At 38.1% G+C, this 20,189-nt stretch overlaps 1 protein-coding gene across 1 annotated transcript in view; it reads left to right on the top strand.

The window, feature by feature from the left end:
• Nucleotides 1-20,189, top strand: part of MOCOS (molybdenum cofactor sulfurase) — a 211,179-nt gene that overhangs the window by 179,773 nt on the left and 11,217 nt on the right. Inside the window, exons 9-13 of the mRNA XM_071455205.1 lie at nucleotides 3,112-3,274; nucleotides 9,182-9,263; nucleotides 13,359-13,483; nucleotides 14,067-14,172; nucleotides 18,168-18,294. Of these exons, the coding sequence (XP_071311306.1) occupies nucleotides 3,112-3,274; nucleotides 9,182-9,263; nucleotides 13,359-13,483; nucleotides 14,067-14,172; nucleotides 18,168-18,294 (603 nt within the window). The remainder of the gene's footprint in view (nucleotides 1-3,111; nucleotides 3,275-9,181; nucleotides 9,264-13,358; nucleotides 13,484-14,066; nucleotides 14,173-18,167; nucleotides 18,295-20,189) is intronic.

Raw genomic sequence — 20,189 nt, 5'->3', positions numbered from 1 at the left:
AATGTGCCTAGTGAAAGAGGTTAGGAATTTAAACTAATAACGAATTAATAACTTTATTATTCTTACAGTAGATTTCATAGTATAAAAAATTGCATCTCAACAGAGAAGACAAACTAGCTTTTAATTCAAAATACAATGCAAATTCCTAGTGATCACTGGATAAATTATATGTAAGACCACTAAAATTTTTAAATTTAGATAATTTAAAGCCTTTTTAGTGATTCCTTTAATGTGTTCAAAAACTGTGTTGGCCTTCATGATGGCATTAGTGTGAACTATGGGAGAAATGCAGCACAAAATATTTTACAGAAAAATCTGAAATAAAGAAAAAACCAAACAACCCCACATGTTTTTGCAGTGGATATTTTCATTATGTGATAGGAAAAGATGGACTAAAGCAGATGGGACAATACCAAGTACTGGCTGTATTATGTAATGATCCTCATGACAGGTAGAGGAGACCATAAATTGAATGATCCTAACATGCATCATCACCTGCCATGCTTGGAATGAAGGTTTATGCTGGTATCTATCAGCTATCTATCTAAAACCATTCACTCCCTGCTTTCCTTCTGTCCTCCTGCTTTCAATTTGTCCCAGTAGCCAGAAATGGCCAGGCAACTTCAGGGAATCACATTACAGGCTATACAATGCACTATTGCTCACTGCCATGTATGTTAACTGGCTCCATTTTACTTTATTTAACAATCCCTTCAGCCCCTTTGAAATAAGGGCAGGATATGCTCTGCACAGGCCTAGGTGCTGAGAGGAGAAATGAATGTGTTCTTCCTTGGTCATCTCCAGTGTCAGTATTAGCAGCAAACCAGCTCTGGCTGTTCACAGCCATCTGTGACTCTCCATCCAAGGCAGCCAGTTATTTTGTTGTTGCAACTCCCTTTACCAGGGTCCTAGCAATACAGTACAATACAGTGAGCTGAAAAGTGGACAGGGAGTTGGGCACCTGACAGTGCACAGAGAACATCCATGACAGGCCTGAGACTCACTGCAGGGCACAGTGTGTGACTCTCACTGCAATGGCAAATACCCAGAAGAAGAGGGAAAAATGGGTTGAGGACCTGTAGTCATGGGCTGCATCACATTTGTGGTTTGAGTGAAGCATGGTGTTAGTTGCCATTTTTTCAAACCTGTCAGAGGTATCTTGAATGGAAGGTGTTGATTATTTCCAAATATCTGCTAGCTAGTTAGCTGGAATTACCCTTTAATGCCTGTCAGCATGCAAGAACTATCTGATTAAAGAGAAGATTTATTTTGCTCATAAAGCCTTTTGCCTTCAGTGAAGGGTAAGCAAATGCTTAAGCTATTTCCTGAAAAAGATTGCTGTCCTGAAGTGGAACCAAAACAACTGAATGTTGCAAGAGGGAACTGAGAAACTTTGTGGTCTTCTATTTTTCTGCTTTCTTAGTTTATTCTGCTTTCAATATCTATCAAATCCTGTAGAGATCTGTTGGATTCGTGGGAGGATGTATTACCAATTAATGATCTTCATTTTTGGAAGGGAGATTTGTTAGCAGGAAATTCTTGCAGCTCTCAGATGATCACCAGCTCTTCAAATGCATTTTGTAATCAAATTATACAGGATAACCAAAAATGCTGGTCTCTCCAAAGAATAATTTCCACTAAGAACAAAAGTGTATTCTTCAGCTGATGTGGCAATCCTTGGGCTGATTCCTCTCCTAAAATAGACAAGGAAAAAGGTTCATATAGCTGAGGTGCTGACAGTTTGAGGTTCTAGGATAATGTGATTTCAGATGACATGTCAGACCTAAAATTTCTATTTATCACAGAATTTTCATCCACTTTATCCAGTTACATTAAAAATTGCTAAATAATATTATAAATCAAGGGGGTTGATAGAACATATTTCTTCTCCTAATTTTTATTTTTCTGTTTTCTGTATTCAGTATAGTTGGTTGCACTGTGGTGGAATTGTTTTTATTTCAGCTTTGATGCTTTAAGTTTTCAGTTCTACCATGCCTGCCCTTAGCTTTCTATAATCAGGCAGTCGGTGCTGCTGCAGGCTTCTATAAAAACAGAAAAAGTTTATAAGAATGAGATATTTTAGGGTCTGTCAAGTTTTGGGTTGATCACATGATAAACAAAAATGTGATTTTTAATTAATCTAGCTAGTGCTTCCAGACATGCTGTTCTTCATAGCATCAGGCTGTGCTTGACATATCTTTTACTCAATAGGGTTTTGCTGAAATCTTTTGTTGGCTAATCCATGTGAGATGTGCTCAGCTTTTCTATAAGAATTCAACAAAGTTCCACTGTAAACTTTTCTCCCTATTCATCTGTGACTAGAAAGCATATGTGAGCTGAAGAATATGTTGGTGGCCAGCTTTATATTACAAGAATGGTATTAATATTTTAACATTCTGGAGAAGAAAGCAGATATTAATGTCACCCAAAGGCATTACTAAAATTGCTCTCTTTTTGGATTTCAAGATTACCATCTGTGTAGCATCAGAAACAGATGTTCTTTTCACCAGAAAAATGTATGTGAAAGCAAGGACAATATTCTTGTATGGGCTATTGAATGTAAAGGCTGTTATAGACATAATGGAAGAACAGATAGCAAAGAAGACAATGTGTTTTGTTGTAAGGGAATTTAAAGAAACTATTATTCTCCCAGCAAAACCAGAAGCTTCAGTGGCAGAGATTTTCTCGAATGGATTAATTGATAAAGTGGTCCCATTTTATGAAAAACAAGTTTTTTCAGAATTTTCAACTTCACCGTTTTCTTGCCTTCTGTTTTTTTGGTTTTGCCTTAATTCATAAAATTCCCATAAAATTTCTGTGCTTTTTAAGTTAAATGAAAATTTCTGGAGGAATAGGTCCTAAAAATGGATGAGTATAAAATTGAAGACATCTTTCAGAGTGCTTCGGAGATTGTTTATTCTTATAGCTCTGTTAAACTGTATGATAATATGTAACAACTTTCAGTAATTTGATCTTTTTTTGTCAGCTTTGTGCAGTGATATCTTTATCTTTGATGAACAGATTCTTTTCCCTCTCTTCTCTTTTCAGCATGAATCTATTAATGCAGCAAACATTTTTAAACCCTTGTACCCACTCCTAATGCTTTCCCAGGTTACAGAATGGCCCGTAGGAAACCAGGGTTTGCTGTATGACCGCAACTGGATGGTTGTAAACCAGAATGGAGTCTGCATGACTCAGAAGCAGGAGCCAAGGTTGTGTCTTGTGAGCCCCTCAATTGATCTGAAGCAAAAAATTATGGTCATTCAGGCAGAAGGTTAGTAAACAATATCCTTTCCTTCCCTTCTTTATTGGTGTCAGATTTCTAGGCAGGGACACCTGCATGCTCCCACCAAACTACTGAATGCTGTGCATCCTTTCTTGTGACTTTAGGGACAAGTTCTGTGCCAGCTGTGGGCAATGAAGCCCTTGGGGGGCTTCCTAACTTATTGTTGGGCAGGCAGAGAGTAGACAGTGACTCCCTATGTGCAATCATAAAGTGAATGCTTCAGGATGGAGAAAGGAACAGACAGAAGTGGAAATTTACTGACTAGTGTCTCTCCATAGCATGAAGTCCCACAGCCTGAAGGGATTGTTATTGCTGCAAAGGTAAGGAATAGAAGTCTTAACATTAAACACCTTGGACAAAAACATTCCCATTTTGTATCTCTCTTCCTCCTTCCATCTGTGTGATTAGAGGGGTAAAGTCTTCAGTGGAAATTAGGATGAATTAAAATAAGGACCAGACATTATGTAACTCAATTAAATACTTGCACTAGCAGGCAAATATTTTATGATGTTTGAGCTTCCTGGGAATTATCAAAATCCTTTTTATTCACTGCTGAGGGGAAAAAAATGAAAAAAAAATATGTAAAGTGTTACAGAAAGGCCTTTACTACTCAGGGGTGAAAATTATTTACTTTCATAACAGTGCCATTTCCACTGAACACTGGAACAGGTTTGAATTGCACAGAAGTCATTACTAATGCTGAGTTTGCATGTGTCTGAATAGTGTTCATCATTTCTCTGGGGTCCCACATTTACTCAGCCCATAATGTCTTAACCACTAATAATAGACGTGCCCACATTTTCAGCAGCTAGAGCAAAATAAGGGAACCTGTCTTCAGATTTTTCACACTTTTTTAGAAATCCATATGAGTGGATCTGTAACCACAGTCTCCTTTCTGTGTATACATTAGAGTTGCTGTCATCTCCAACTGTCTGAGCACCCTCCATAGAACTAAGTCTGACTTGTTGATACTTTTTGTCTGAAATAGGTTTCTCAAATGTACATTTTGATACTTCAACTAATTATCTATTTACTATTTTCTGTTTCCAATCCCAAACACAAGCTAGTCTCTTCTTAGGGATTGCAGACTTGCCCACTGACACATACACTGCTGCTTTCCTCTCTTTCCTCTGCACTATTTCCTTGAAAATCTATCATTAATTCATTTCAATTCTACATGGAGCACTTTGCACCTCAAATTTCTATAGTAGAGTTGCACAGACAGCCTTCTCCCAAAACTTTTAAATTATCAAGTGCTTCAGAACTAATTATTTCTAGAGATTTATTTCCTTACCATCTCGCTTCCTTTCTGACCATTTTGAGCCTGTTCTTTTTTTTTCCTTGCTAGCACTCATTCAGACAAGTGCCTACCCATTAGTATGTTCACCTGTCAATAACACCTGTCAGTAAGACCTGTCATACTTCAGGGAGTCAGGAAGAAGTTTCCCCAGACAAAAGTGACAGTCAAGGCACCCATTTGATCTTTGGGTGAGATTTACTGAGATTTACAATCTCTTGCCACAGTTAGTGCCAGGGTGAAATTTGCCTTTAAATTCTACATTTTACTGTGTGTCTTTTTTGGAATTTTCACTGTCATTTGCCTTTCCTTCCTATGAAAGTGAGAACCATTTCCCCACAGAAGTGATTGTCCAAGTCCATGATCATTTTTCTACCCAAAAGTAATTGATCAGTATGCTCTAATGGCAATGTCATTGCCATTTATTTACAAGCCTGCTTTGGTACAGCCAGTGTGTAAGAATGGAGTCATTTTATTCTTTGTATAATGACTCTAGCTACCAAACTCCTAGCCCATGAGGTGATCTGGGGCCTCTTTTTTAGTAGTCCTGCTGGTTTTTAGTCTCATGATGGTCTTACAACCTGTGGCATTTTTTAAAATTCTTGACAGTGAGATAATGGGAGTCTTTTTCTTGGAGACTCTATTCCAGAGCTTACTCCTCCTAAGATGGCACAATGATGGGAGCACACACAAACCAGCAGGATAAGGCTGAGCACATAAATCTGTAGGAAGTTGTTCCAATATTTATTATGTTTTCTTTCTTCTTACCTGCAGTCTAAATCCATTATTTGTTTGTTGGTGTTAAATTTTTAATCTTTATCTTTTATCCTTTCACAAACATGGGTCAGTGTTATGTCTCCCACTTAAATAATTTCATGGCAGACAAATTTAATTTAATAAATTGACTCTTTCCTCACAAATCCCACACTAATCCCTGCTGCTTTTGTCACCACACCTCCAGCCTGTCTGTAGTTGGTTGCAAACATAGGGCCTGAAGCTGAATGCTGCCTGTGAGCAGAGATCCTTGTGGTGGGGAGCAGTGGAACTCTCTTGAGCCAGGCTGGTTGTTCTGAAGCTCAGAACCTTGGCTGCCTGTGTTGGTGGCCAATGCTATTTCAGATCTGTAGCTCTTGGCCTGGTGACTGACAGCCGTCTCCAGGTCTCCTCCTGCTCCGCTCCTTCATCCACGTGGAAGGCCACCACCTGAACCGCCTTTACTCAGCCACAGCCGCATGCATCTTTCCTAGCTGAGCTTTGTTCCCTCCATCTCTCCTCCCCCTGCCCTCACAGTTCCTGTGCTGAGTTTCTCTGTTCTTTCCATTTCTGCCATGCCCTTGCTTCGGTGACTGTGCAAGCCCAGCGCCGCAGGTGACGGTGACAGCGCAGTCCGGCGGCTGCTTCGCCTCTGCCAGGAGCCCTACCCGCGGTGCTTTCCCTGCCAGCTCCGCTGCTATCCGCGCTTTTCCCGCTGGGAGCGCAGCCTGTGGCTCGCACCTCCGCCCAGGGCGTGCTTTGCTGGCTGGAGGCGCCTCTCTCCAAAAGAGAGAGCCTAAGGCGAGGATGCTGCTGGAATAGGGCCTCTGGTAAGTGCCTGAAGCCGAGTGAGCGGATCCCGCGTGGATGGGGTACGCAGCGGTTTTTAGGAGCGTTTTGCTGTTACACTGTTAGGTTATGGTGAACACTTTATCTGTGCCACTTTTAAAACATAATGAGTCTGTTCTCTCTTCCCCTCCAGGCACACGTGTTCCTCTCCCTCTAGAACTTTTCATTAGTAGAAAATTTGTTTATGGCTATTTTATTTCAATGTGGCTTAATATTCTCTGTCTTCTCTGTCCAAGAAAAATTTGTCAGCATGATTTAGTGTGACTGTAACTACTTCAACACCTTTTGCTGAATTGTCTGTTTGCTGAGACACCCTTTCAGTGTTGTTCTTTAACCCCTGCATGTTGGGTGTCTCTGTAGCCCCAGCTGTGGATGGGCAGAACTTGCTGTCTGACCAACCCAGCTGTGCAATCGTGCCACCCGTCCACTGTGGGTAGCAAGGATGGCACAGTGGGGCTCTACACAAGCCCAAAGCTGCCTGAAGGCTTAAGATCTTTGCCTGGCATGCCTGCAAAATTAGTTGGCTTGTATGGCAGCTGGGGAGCTCCAGGTGTTTCCCGGATCTCTGACGGAGGGGTTAAGTGAAAGTAGAGGGAGAGGAAAGGCTTGTGTGTGCTCTCTCACTGGCTGTACTTTTCTTCCTCAGAGGGAGTGAGATTTTAATTTTGAGAAACTGCATTTATTAATTTTGTCAGAATTATTTTCTTAGGCAATGAGGTTGTTAACAGGCATTCCCTATTTTGTTTACTGTTCAGAGTGTAACAAAGCCTTGCTATCACAGAACCCAGTTTGAGAAAATCAGTGTACCTAACTCTAAATCAGACTTCGTGGAGAGAAAGAATTTCATGTGTCTTGAATGAAATTATTAGAGGTTTGGCTCCCAGTAACTGAAAAGTGGGCAGGAGCAAGTGCCTTCATTTCCAGAAACCCTATTACTGGAGTGAGAATCAAGGGAAATCTCTGTGTCCTCTTCCATCAAATGCGTGGGAGCACAGATTACATCGCACTTGTTCCTGACCTACACAAATGTGTAGCCAAACAGAATTCAGCTGAGAATACATTTCTGGAAAAGACTTATTTCTCTCTTTCCATTTTAGCTAACAATCAGCATTACTCTGGCAAGTTGAGCATTAGTTTGTCACTGCACAGTGGGAGAAATTCTGAGTGTCGAGGAGGCACCTTAAAATATTGGAGTAGAAAAATGCTGGCAAAACTGAGCAGCTAATTGCACTTTATGGAGTTTATTGTGCCTTCAAATAGTCATGTGTTACTGCCAATAAAAATAATGGGAATTAAGTGCATACACTGATGAAAGAATATACATGAATGGTTTATATTTCAGTCTATTGAAATAACAGATCTCTAATTTTCCTCATTGATTGAAAATAGGAGCTATAACGATAAGATTTTTTTATATTAATACTGTGAGCACATCTGTGAATTTTATTATCAAGCAAATTACCATGGAGAATGACAGCTTTTGCACTTTAGTGACTGGCAATATTCTACTTTATTTTTTTTGCCTTAAAGACAGAATAAAATTGTAATTAACAATGTTTAACTGACCTAAACATCACTGTAAAATGTGTACTGTTCAATAAAAATGTGATACACTTGCTGGTATATAAAAGCCTTTTTAAAGCCCTGAAATTCTATTTTAAGAAATTTTGTGAGTATGCCTTTCTTAGGAAGTATTTGAAAGATGTAACAGTTAAGATTGCTGCAGGATGAAATGTTTCAAACTTGTCTTTTCCAGAAGGAATGATTCTAATGTTTAATTGTTTCAAAGCCCAAGAGTTCTAGTTGATAAGACAATAACATTGGCTATTTTTCAGGTTGTTACAGGGTAGTTCAAAGCATTTTTTACATGTATTATTTTCTTAAGTGAAACCAACTTTTCCCCCTCTGTCTTCACTTACGACATACACTAACATAATTAACCAAAGAAGAGGTAGACCACTTTCTGTTTTGTAAAACATGCATGAAACAGAGTTGTGGTATTACAATTACAATAGTGGTGTTACAATGAATCTGATCTACATTTTATTACTCTTCAGAAGAAAATAAGCCAACTCGATTTCACCATATCACAGAGCTGGTAGAGCATGATTTTTTTTTTTGTTTTACAATATTGTATAATATCAAAATATGTAGTTATAATTCTGGGAAATGGGGGTGTAGTCAAAGTTTTGGTTAATATGTGTTGCAGTGTAATGGAAAAGCTGGATTCATTACAGTCACACAGTAAAACACTTTGTTCTTCATTTAACATTATTGTTTTCAATTAACAGAAAGAAAAGTAGAACAGCTTTTCTTTTTGGTTCTAGCAAACTACAGTACTCTTTCCATATCTTTGGCTCATTCTGTTCAAGATGAGAAAAATGTGGGAGAAGTTAAAATAGATCATTACCACGGAATCCTCAGCTGGTTTAAACTTGGAGATGAATAGATGGAAATAATTGTCTCATTTGCAGTTTTCCATACATTTTGTCTTGTCTTTAAATTATCGTAGTTTTGTCTCACAGAATATTTCTTTTTTTAAACAGACTGTGCCTCTTTTTTTCTTCCCCCCTCCTCCATCTTTCATCTTTCAGATCACTCAGTCCTTCTACTCCAGCATGATGGTGTTTAATATCATCTCCTGACTTGTCAGAGGAACCATCCTTTCAACAGAAACCGTGACTGAGGCCATAATTCTGTGCCAGTTTTCTTGCCTGAGATAAACAGAGAAGGAAATTACTCAAAGCTGAAATTGTTTATTTTTTAAATATGCTTTGAGTACCAAGGTCATCTGCAGCCTTTGCACTTTGTTTTATCATTTGGAGCCACCTGCCGGCAGAGAATATAATTCTAGCAAAAAGAAAAAATATTTTTTAATTTGCTGTTAATGAAGCTGCTGTGACTGTGCTAAGGAGCAAAAATAGGAACTTTTTTCATGATCCTGTCATTCTTCATAATTTTTTTATTTAAATATGACTTTCTGTCTTCCCACCTAGGCATGGACCCAATATCTGTGCCACTAGAAGATAATACTGGAAAAGAGGCTGTGATCTGTGAGAGTAAAGTCTGTTCACACAGGTAAGGGAGAGCAGAAAGGTACTGAAGCTGAAAATCACTGTAGTGGCACTCAGGATGTGAACAGATGTACACACAGACTGAAGTCCTTGGAAAAAATGGTGGAAAGCAATGAATGATTAGTGGACCAAGAGAGTGGTCCAATTTAAAAAAGTAAGTTAGGATGCCCAACATGTCTGATAGAAAACAGTAAAAAATTTTAAAACATGAAAAAGGGAGAGGAAGGACAGTACAGTAAACTGACTTTGCCCTCACTTTAATGAGTGAGATCTTTTTATTTACTTGCTCCAAGCATGAGAAAAGGAGGTGTCCCCAGTTACCTCTCAGAAGGACTTGAATTCAGTTCCCACATTTAATAGTGATGATGTTAGCAGCTTTGCCCATTTCATACTGCACAGATTTAAAATTGCTAGAACCTTCTAAAGTTATAAACAGCTTTCCATATTTACAACCCTTTGTAATTTTGTTTTGACCACCCATGTTGTTCAGTGTCCCCTTAACGATCTTGACTGCAGGTATATAAGTTAAATAACATTAATTCTAATCAGGAGACATACCACTTTAGTGAATATAACATTAGGAATAAAATTATTTCCTATCCATAAACTTAAGTGTTTATTCATCATATTTTCTAAGAACTTCCTGCAGTCTCATTAAGTTTTCTGAGTGGCAGTGTATCAAGTGCCTTCCTAAAGTACATTTGCATTATCTATTATGTTTCTTTTCAATGAGTCTCTTGGTAAATCCAACTAAAAGAGCCACTTAAAGATTTATGTCTTCCTTTCACCAAGGTATACTAATTTTTTGTAGCCCTCTACATTTGCTTCTCTGAGTAACACATAAACAAACCAGCAGAAGACCTGGCAATTTCCCCATGGAGCCATGCAGAAAATTATCTTCTCCTTCTTTTCTACTACCTATTCAGATGATAAAGAGGATCTTTTCCTCAGAAGTGTATTTTTCTCAGGTAGTAGAACCCACCCAAGAGTCATTTGTTTTAACCATCTGTCCCACTTCCCTTAGTATTGACTCATCCCTAGCCTCCCCATGGTAAGCCCATCTATTACAGGCTATAAAACAGCCTGAGTTATCTTTCTCTCTGTGTGCATAAAATTTGTTGCCATACTGTTTATTGTAGCTTCTCTTTCATGTAACTGACTGTGTCATTTTTATTGTATCAAATTGGAAGTTTTCATGGGAAACTTTCTTAGAGTTCTGTGAAGGAAGGAAAGAACAGAATGAACAAGAAAAGGGTTGTGAAAGCAAATTGCAAGGAGTGGACTGTGACTAGCAAATAAACAAGACAAGAAGTAAAGCAGGATGAGCGAACAACATTGATGAGCCTCTGAAACTGTTCAGAGACCCAATAGCCATTTATGCCAGTTTCCAGTGTTTCAGCAGAGGAGCCTCCAGGGCCAAAAATAATGAGAAAAACAGTGCTTTGCAAGAGGACAGGAGGTGATTTGTGGTCAGGGGTCTTTTCTGCAACATGTTTAAGGTGAGCAGTGGAGCCAAAAGTCTTTGTTAAAAGGCTTTTTTTCGAAAGAAATGCCTAGTGAATGTATTTTCTATTTATTAGTTCTGTGCTCTGATGCTGTTATTTCATCCAGTTCTGTTGGCTTACTCTGAATTTAGACTGAGATAACTGAGAAAAGTACATGATGTAGAATCTGCAAGCAGTCATGTGAGGAAGTTTAATTTCGCAGCAGCCGCGGAAGTTTAATGAGCCCAAATTTCCCTTCTGAAGCAATTCATCAGCGTTAGCCTTCATCCCAGCAGGGGCTGCTCACATCAGAGGGACCCGGCTTTCTGGTACAATGTCTACCAGTGATATAAATGATGAAAGTAGAAGCAATGTTGATAGGATTGATGCTGAAGAAGACTCTAAATGCTCAAGGTTGCTGCTCTACTGAAATAAGGAGGGACACAACCTCCTCTTTGACAGGCTGCAATATCAAAGAGATCAAGGGAAGTGTAGCAGTAGTAGAAGACAAAGGTGTAGTTAAGAACAAGGTGAACTGAGCCTGTTGTATTATATCCCATGGGATCAATATTCAGACTTCATCTGTCCTTGTTTCTTGTTCTGTAAATTACCCTGCTAGAGGGACCAGTTGTAATGCACTGAAGCTAAATGACATAATAGAAAGATGAGTGGGAAACTCAAGGCAAACAGCAAGTGAAATCAGAGAGAAATAGGCTCTCCTTTATAAATTGCCTGACATGTGCCAAATGAAATGTAATGCTGACAGATGTAAAGTTATACTCCACAAAAATAAACACAAGCAGAAAACAAGTAGAATTGAGCTACAACAGAATGACTTTGACTAAGACCTTGAAGAGATGATGGTACTTGCTCAGAAAATGGTCTGACAATAAGGGAAAGCAATTTGAAAACACTTGTTTTGGAATACAAAAACTACACAGTGACATTTGATGAAATACGAAGCATGGTGTGAGTCTCTAACTCAGCCACTGTGACTCAAAACAATAAGTGTATAAAGAGAGGGCAAAACTTTCTTCCTGATTTATACAGAATTAATTTCCTACAGGCTGCCAGAGGCAATTGGCTCAAGAGAGATTTTAAACACCCCTAGAACCTCTGTGAAGCTGGAAAAAATATTGGAGGAATTTGTTTCACCTGCACAGTTATCATGGAAGATTCATGTGTTCTCATTAACAGCCTTCTCCCTAACACAGTTGAGACTGTGAAATCTCATGTGGACACTCACCTTTTGGCCTCCTTCTTGACACAGTGCCTGCATCTCATACTCATACCAGAACACCATTCCAGTTCTAGGGCATCACTGGGTAGATGCAACTCTGGTTGACATCTGTCCACTCTGAGTGGGGAGAGGGATGCAGAGCTGCACCATAATTCAAAATTCAGAATAAGCACTGAAGAGATACCAGACCATGCAGGATTATAAAATCTCCTTAGTTTCACTTCTGCTGGCTTTGTACCTGTGAAATTCAGTTGAACACAACAGAGCAGTTTGTAAAGCCAAGCCAATTTCCTCTCAGTCCTGGGTTTAGCACCTTTTGCTGTGAGTAGCTGTTTTCTTGTTTCACAAAGCAGATGGTTTCCACGCAGATCAACTTCTTAGGCTGGATAGGACATCAGGGTGAGAATAGGAACACAACTACTTCACTTTACTTGCTATAGGAATCTTTCCTAGGTCAGCATAAGAAGTTACATTCCTCTTACATTTAAAGTTAGATATCAGTCAAATCTCTTTATGTGGTCAGTAGAGAGTTGAACATTTCCACAGTGAGGGTCATCCCATCCTGAGGTCTAATATAGATGGAAACTACTTACTTCATTCCATTCTCTGTGAGTGAAACCCAGACAACTAATTTAAACGAGATGTCTGGGAGATTTAAATGACATTAAGTTTACTCAGGGCAGAGGAATCTAATGTCAAACAGCATCAGTGGCCTTCTCGGATTGAGAGATGATTTCAAAGTCCCTCTAGGAAAGATTGCATCCAGGTAAAGAAGGCAATTCTATTGCCAGCTTGCATAACTCACTAGACATTTTACAAGTAATGGAAATCATCTTTAGAGAGATGCCTGGCCTCTGTTAGGGGAGCCATGTTTTAATATGAAATGTTAGTACAAACATGATTTAAATTAGAGAGATAACATCATTGTACCTGATGGGATCATTAAAAATTACACACAGCAAAGCAGTCTTAAATTGAACTCAGATCATTCCTCTCTGTTTTTAGCAAAATCTACAGACCAGAGTGTGACTATTTCATAATACTGTATTGTAATAGTGTTATATGGGTTATATGAAGTACAACCATTTATTGTACTTCAGACTCAGTGTCTTCAGTGTTATGATTAATCCTTTATTCTATAGTAATTTTCCATACCAAACTAAATTAGATCTTGTGAAAGTCAACTTCAAGAGGAAAGGAGTAAACTTGAGGAAAGTTAGAGTCATGCAGACCTTCACATCAGACATTCATCAGACAATATAGATTCTGTACTTCGTATTGAAGGAAGCAGAATAAACATCTTCACAATTTGACTTCTGTTTTGCAAATTAATGTTTGGTCAATCAAATTTAAACTTCCTCTCTTCTTGTAATAGGGTAAAAACGTATGACTGTGGAGAAAGAATTGCTGGCTGGCTCTCTGCGTTTCTTGGTCGTCCATGTCGCTTGATAAGACAAAGTTCAGACATGAAAAGCAAGTCACATCAGAAAAATGCAAAAGGTATGTTGTCATCCTTAAAAATATTTGTGATTCCTTATGCAAAAATCAGGCTCATGTACTTCACACAGTATATAGGTACCCTGATAAAAGCTGAAAGAGTTATCCAGTATAGATCTAGTAGTTTTGTTTATACCCAAACTGACTTTTTGCTGCCTTTCTACTTGTTAAATTTGGTGAAGATGTACAGATGTGCCAGTATGGGGGTAAGTTATTATCATGACCATGATTTTGTCTGGAAACTCAAAGAAACCATTTAGAAAAATGATCATGAAGAATCAAATAATTTATTCAGAGATTAATTTCATTACAAAAATATTTGAAAGAGTATTGAAAATGCATAGATATTGCTCTTGTAAAGTAATTTACAAATTTGCTAAAATCTCACCTCTATCTCAGTTTCTAACTGCATTGCATCATAACCATTTGCAGGTTGGAGGGCATCCTTGGAATATTTCCTTAGTGCCTGGAACCAAATGAATAAACTAGTAATGAGAATGAATAAGAGGTCAAAGGAAAGATGAGGTGAAATTACTAATTTTTATGATCATTTTAGAATGTTGGATTGATTTTTTTTTTCTTTTAGGTCTGTCATCTGCTACAAACATCTCACTCTCTCTTGTGAATGAAGCACAATACCTCCTGATAAATGTAGCAAGCATTCTGCAGCTGAAAGAACACATTTCTGCAAGGTAAGATGCTTCTGTCTCCAAATGTCTCTTGGTGATCTTGGATTCCAGAATCTTGCCATAAGATGCCAATATAGGTGTTTTATGTGGAAATGTAGAGATAGTTACTTTTCAACATTCAAAAAATATATAGCTACTAAACTGCTATAATTACTAATTATTTTATGTTTTCTGAAAATTTGGATTAAAAGCATGAGCATCATCTGCCTACCAGTCATCTTTAGGAAAATTTAAATGAAATTTTTGTCAAATGTTTTGGTGGAAAGATATTGAGAACCAGCCAACTTCTATTTGTCAGAAGAACAAGGATAAAGAGGTTTTCTCAACATAAATTGTCTGGCAGGTAAAAATATAAAGTCTGGCTGAACCATTTCTCTCCCATGAGAATTATTAAGATTTAGAATATGCACAACAGAAATACTTTGAAAGTATTTTCAGGGTTGGAATAATTTTATTTCTTAATTTAATTTGGCTTTACTTATACAAAAGTGGGAGATAGAAGTAGCAAATGAAACACTGAGTCAGTCCATAGTTCAAAGATTACAAACCCATTACCAAACAAATTTTCATATACTGACTACAGGAAATTTTTATTTCTTGACTATAACTAGGAAAGGTTCAAATTCCACAAAAAATCTTCCCTCAAGTCCTCCATTATGTCTGTGCATCCCACACCCCCAGCATTTGTCTCTGAGCCCTCTTTTCCTGTCTCTTAAAACTTCTCTCTTGCTTCTTACTGGAGTCATCTTCTTTTCTTTTAGTCACCCACCAAGCACATCCCCTGCATTGAAAATTCCTGCTTTGAGTAGAAGAGGATATATGTATCTGTATATCTGCAGGAGGATATGTATATCGCTTCAGGATTTAAAACAACTGACTGGATGAAGCATCACCAAGACCACTGGGGCTTGCATTGTCTGAGGATTTTCCTTCTTCTGGAGCAGACTGTTGGGCAATTTTAGAATATCATGGGAAATTATTGTAGAATTGTAGAAAAGGTTTGAAGCAGTCCATCTCTCAGTGTTTTGACTACCCTTTCTCAGTGACAATTAATGTCCTGTTGTGAGGCTTGACTGGCTGGGTTACATCTCCTTGGGAGGGCACTTCTTGCAGACATCCCTCACTCAGGATGGGCTTTTTCCATAAGACTCAGTGTGGAACTTTCCAGATACGGGATTTGAGTACAAGGATAAGACTAAGAAGCACCAAGTGAGGACAAAGGAGAAGAATGAACTTCAGTAAGACATTCAACATCAGATCAATCACTGATTTTACACCTAATATCTTCCAGCACAACTAGGCTTGTAATCTCCTTTTCCTCAAAGGAAACTCCAGATGTGACCAGAGCTGCAATGGTGACTGAGAAGCATCTGGCTTTTCACTCTGCAGTGTGAGTTGGAAGTGTCCTCCCTTCCATGCATTTTGCCATGCAGTGCCTTCTCTGGGTGCTGGAGAAATAAATTCAGATATACAGCATTCTCATTCTGCACTGTTACTAAATTATGGAGTATGGACTTTCCAAATATTGAACTATCCAATGTACTTTTAAGAACTGCACTTATGGGTCTTTATTAAATATTGAAGGGTTTTTAGAGAGTATTATTTAGCTTCTTGGCATTTGAGTTCAGTTTTGCTTAAATGAAACCTGCTAAATTTTGCAAAACAATTTCAATTTTCAATTAAGTTTTTTTAATTTCACTTTGTATCTTCCATAAGTAAAAACTAGTCTTCCAGTTTGCACTCGGCTCTTGAGAGGTGATCTAAAACAGAAACAGCAATTCAATTAAAAATTAGAATCCAGTATACTGTTGGAGGGCTACATGTACCTGTAGACATTTGTCTCTATGCTGTTTCCATTATAGATTACCTCCAGGCAAATCCCTATGGCTTGGCCTAATTCTCAAATGTTCTTGTTAGAACTGTAACCCTGAGAATATTAATTATTTATATAAATATATTAAATTTATTAATATAAAAATATTAATTTTCAAGTTTGCCTGTTAAATAGAGGCAATGCATTCTTCATTGCAGAGCCCACTGCTGTGAAAATCCAAAGCACCTAGGCTGACTTTGGCACATTACACTGATTTTCAAAACAGATCCATGTTGGTATTTGCGGGATGAAGGTACCTGCCACTCCATCCAACCAATTCATGTTTCGTGGCAGAAGAAATAATGGAAATTTACTCAGATACACGTTGCCAAGTGATTACAAGCATTTCTGAGGGCTGGGAGAGGTGCAAGAGAGGTGAAGTATTCTGGATGTGAGCCCAAGTATGTTGAAGGCAGAGAGGTCGGGTAGAGGCGTTGCAGTCTTCAAGTTCAGCAGCAAGGAGTAGATTCGCAGGAGCTTGAAGTTTTTTTTAGCAGCTGTCTCAGGACACTGCAGGCCTAGCTCTGAGGTTACTGGGCTTTTGATGCTCCTAGTGCAGGCTGCGGTGTCAGGCGCTTAGATTTTGCAAAACACAGTCAAAACTAGAGGCTCCACTGCAGCCAAACTCCAAGAGCCCACAGCAAAGCTGGGAAGCATAGCAGCATAATTGAATGTGTTCACAAGTAACTGCTATTTTCCTTCTTGTTTGTATGAGCACTGGCATAATCTACATTTCCTCTTGGCTCCCACCTCCTGCATTCATTACAAATTGTGTCTCAGCCATGGGATTAACTGTGGGATCTTGAGGGAAATCCTGTAGCCTTGCAGCTTCTCATCTCACCTTCTACCCCCAGGCTGCCAGAGCCCTTGTGAACACTGGGGCTTGGTGGAGCTGGGCTTCTGTGGTCTGACTGAAAGTCTGCACAGGCAGATTATCCTCATGCAGTTTTGTCTGCTAGAGAAGATCATCCAGACTGTTTAAAATAAAACCAAGCTCTTTTTTATCACCTAGCAGGCCATCTCTGCCAAGACTGCTTGATGTGAAGTTTTCAATGTACTTTGATTTTGCATGGTTTTTCTCTAACTGAAATATATTTTAAACTGTATGTCCTTACTTTTTTCTTCATTTTTTTTTCTTTTGGGATAGAAATGCCTCTCTTCACTGCTTACCCAGGTTTCTGCCTTTGCTGTAGGATGTCATATCATTAAGTTGTCAGAGTACAGTTTGTGGAGTATCAAAAATGGTTCAAGTCCTTAACAGCTAATGCAAAAAGAAGTTTCTTCTCCACTAACTATGGCACTGAGAACCCTCTGGCAAATTTACAGTGTCTTTTTTTGTCTTTTTTTCTTTTCTGCTACTTTTCAAATTCTCCTTTAGAAGAAAAGTGAAGAACGGCAATTCGAAGATGCAGCAAGATTTCTGATATTTGTATGCAGTCTGCTGCTCTTTCTGTCTCATATACATTCTCCACACTGACACAAATCTACATTCTGGCAGCTCAAATGCTTGTAAAGAGGGGGAGATATCACCACACAGAGATTAATTTTTTTTAAAACACCTATCGTTTGGTGCAATCTGCTGCCTCCCAAAGGCAAATAATAATAATATGATGATATATCTCTCATAAAATTATTTTACTGGCCTTTTTCACCTTCAGCAACTACTGGTTTTGTCCCTTCTGACATTGCAGCATGTGCAGAATAAAATTTTATTTGACTTTGGTTCTAGAAGCTTCTATTTTTACAATATTTAACAAGTTAAATGATTACTAACGGAAAATATCTTTTTACTTGTTACCATTAGCCTTACATATGATAAAAATTTGGGAATTTTCTCATATACATGATTCACAATCACCTATCTACATGTTTTCATACCTATAGTTCCAGGTTATACCTCTGAAGAAGCCACCTAGAGGGTTATATATTATGGCTGAGAGGTTACAAACTCTAGTTGATTACCTTGTGCCATTCCCATAGCCTTTGTAATAAAACTTGGTCCAGGTTATTCTGGAGAAGCATTTGCTAATCACATGAGCCACCAGAGTCTGCCAGCACAAACAACTAGTGCAAAATTAGTTAATAATTTTATTTTTTCTTTTGCTCTGTCAACTCTGTGAGACAGATTGAAGGAGCCATTGGAAATAGAAGAACTGATCCGACGTTTCCGTGCCAACATTGTCATCAGTGCACCGGAGTCCTTTGAAGAGGAGGAGTGGGCTGAGATTTCAATAGGTGCTCTGCAATTCCAGGTGTGACCTTTTCTCTCTTGTCTGTGCCCCAGGGTATCACAAAGCATTTTGATTCCTGGAGACAAACCAATTTTTACAAGGCTTTGATTCCTGAATCAAAGAATATGGGCAGCACACTTTGTGCAGGTGAAATTTATGAAGTGTGTTAAAAAAAAAAGTTATGTGTCCCGTGACAAACATACTTCTGTATATTTAAGAGGTTTTGCCATATTTCTCCACATTTCTATTGAATTTCATAATTCATAGCATTTCTTATCTTTATCTATCTGAACTGAATAATAATCAGGTTTTTTAGGTGAAGTTTACAGCACATATTTAGCCAGCACATCAGCAGAGAGTACTTGTAGCTGTTTAGCACAGTAGTCCAAATATAACCTCACGTTACTGCAAATCAAGCAACTGATGGCCAAAGATTGGACATGAATACAAGTGATGACCAGTCATGGTCTATTGCCCTCTGTTTTATACATCTTATCCTAGTCTTCACTCAAGGAATGTTTCTAATTCTAGCCTGGTAAGGTTTTTTTGTATGCTCATAGCTAACAACATAATGTCCTTTGTACTGTAAGGAAAATGCTGAAGAGTCAGACCTTGTTTGTAAATGCATTCTCTCAAGAAAAGCTCTTAACAAAGAATCTGTAAAAGCTACATGACACCTAAGGGAATGATGCACACATGTATTAAATGTTCTCCTGAATTTGTCTGGCCAAGAGATATGAAATTTGTATTTGAAGATGCTTTGCCTAGGATGTGAAAGCGGCTTAGTTGTTGTTTTCTTAGAGATTATCATTTAAGTGTGAATGACAGGAGTACTGAGGTCAAATCTAGGAGATGTGATAGGCATCACTCTTTTTTTTCTAGTCAGCATGCTGTAAAAAACTTTTTCAGCAAGGGTGGAAAATATTGCTTATCTGCTCTCTTCTTATGTGTACTTTGATCAGTAAGTTGCAATATAAGTTACAGAAAATTGAGGAAAAATTGCTATAAATAAGAAATGAGGAACAAAAAGAACAAAATCCATGGTGTATAGCTTGTTGGAGGCTGGAGTTACATTGGGGAGTTCAGCTGAGGATCCTGTTGATAAGTTACTGTAAAACTACAAAATAAAAGGCATTCCTATTTCTGGCATTGATATACTTTAGGAACACAAGGCAAAAATAGAAAGGCTTATGTAACTTACATTGTCTTTTCCCATCTCTGCTAGGTCCTTTTTCAGATACTTATGTAGTAACAGTAGAAATTATGTTAATGTTTCTTTATGCCACAAAAATAGTAGAAGCTGTTGAACAAAGTAAAGCAGGAAAAAAATTCCTTCTCTGTCTTTAAATTAAAAAAATAGAGCTGTGGAAAATAATTTTCTAAAAGACCTGATGTTTGATGTTGATGATTACGCTGAAGGGTTATACAGGCAGTCCAGATGCCTCTCTAAAACCTGAAATACCACTTCAGATCAGCACATAAAATGTTCTAAGTGTACAGTTTAATTATTTGCCCTTTTTGAAATTTATGGCACATTTTACAAAAGTAGAATGTGTATACTGGGCTATACTGTAAGACATAATTTCTGTAATGTACAGAAATTACTGCTAAAATTAGGGAAACAGTGTTAAGTGAAAGTGCAATATGTTGTCCTTCTCCATTTTAAAGCTCTAAGAAATTTGTTGCAGGGTTGGGGTTTTTTTCCCCTAAAAACATACTTTAGTTCAAGCAACAATTAGCTTTAAGACCAACTACATATGATGTTATCATGTGTAATAGATGATAGAGGATTACTTATTTCTTCTGATTAAGTAAACTTGTATGTTTAAATATTTTACATTCTGAGTATCTGAAAGTGCCATGCATGTAAGAAATATATTGTGCATTTCAGCTGCACTAAAACAGTCCCAAGAAAA

This window comes from Agelaius tricolor, unplaced genomic scaffold (genome assembly GCF_023055355.1).
Source record: "Agelaius tricolor isolate 1412-34295 unplaced genomic scaffold, bAgeTri1.0.p SCAF_2, whole genome shotgun sequence".
NCBI classification, from domain to species: domain Eukaryota; kingdom Metazoa; phylum Chordata; class Aves; order Passeriformes; family Icteridae; genus Agelaius; species Agelaius tricolor.
Note: the sequence above shows the minus strand (reverse complement) of the source record. Positions and strands in the feature narration are given on the sequence as shown.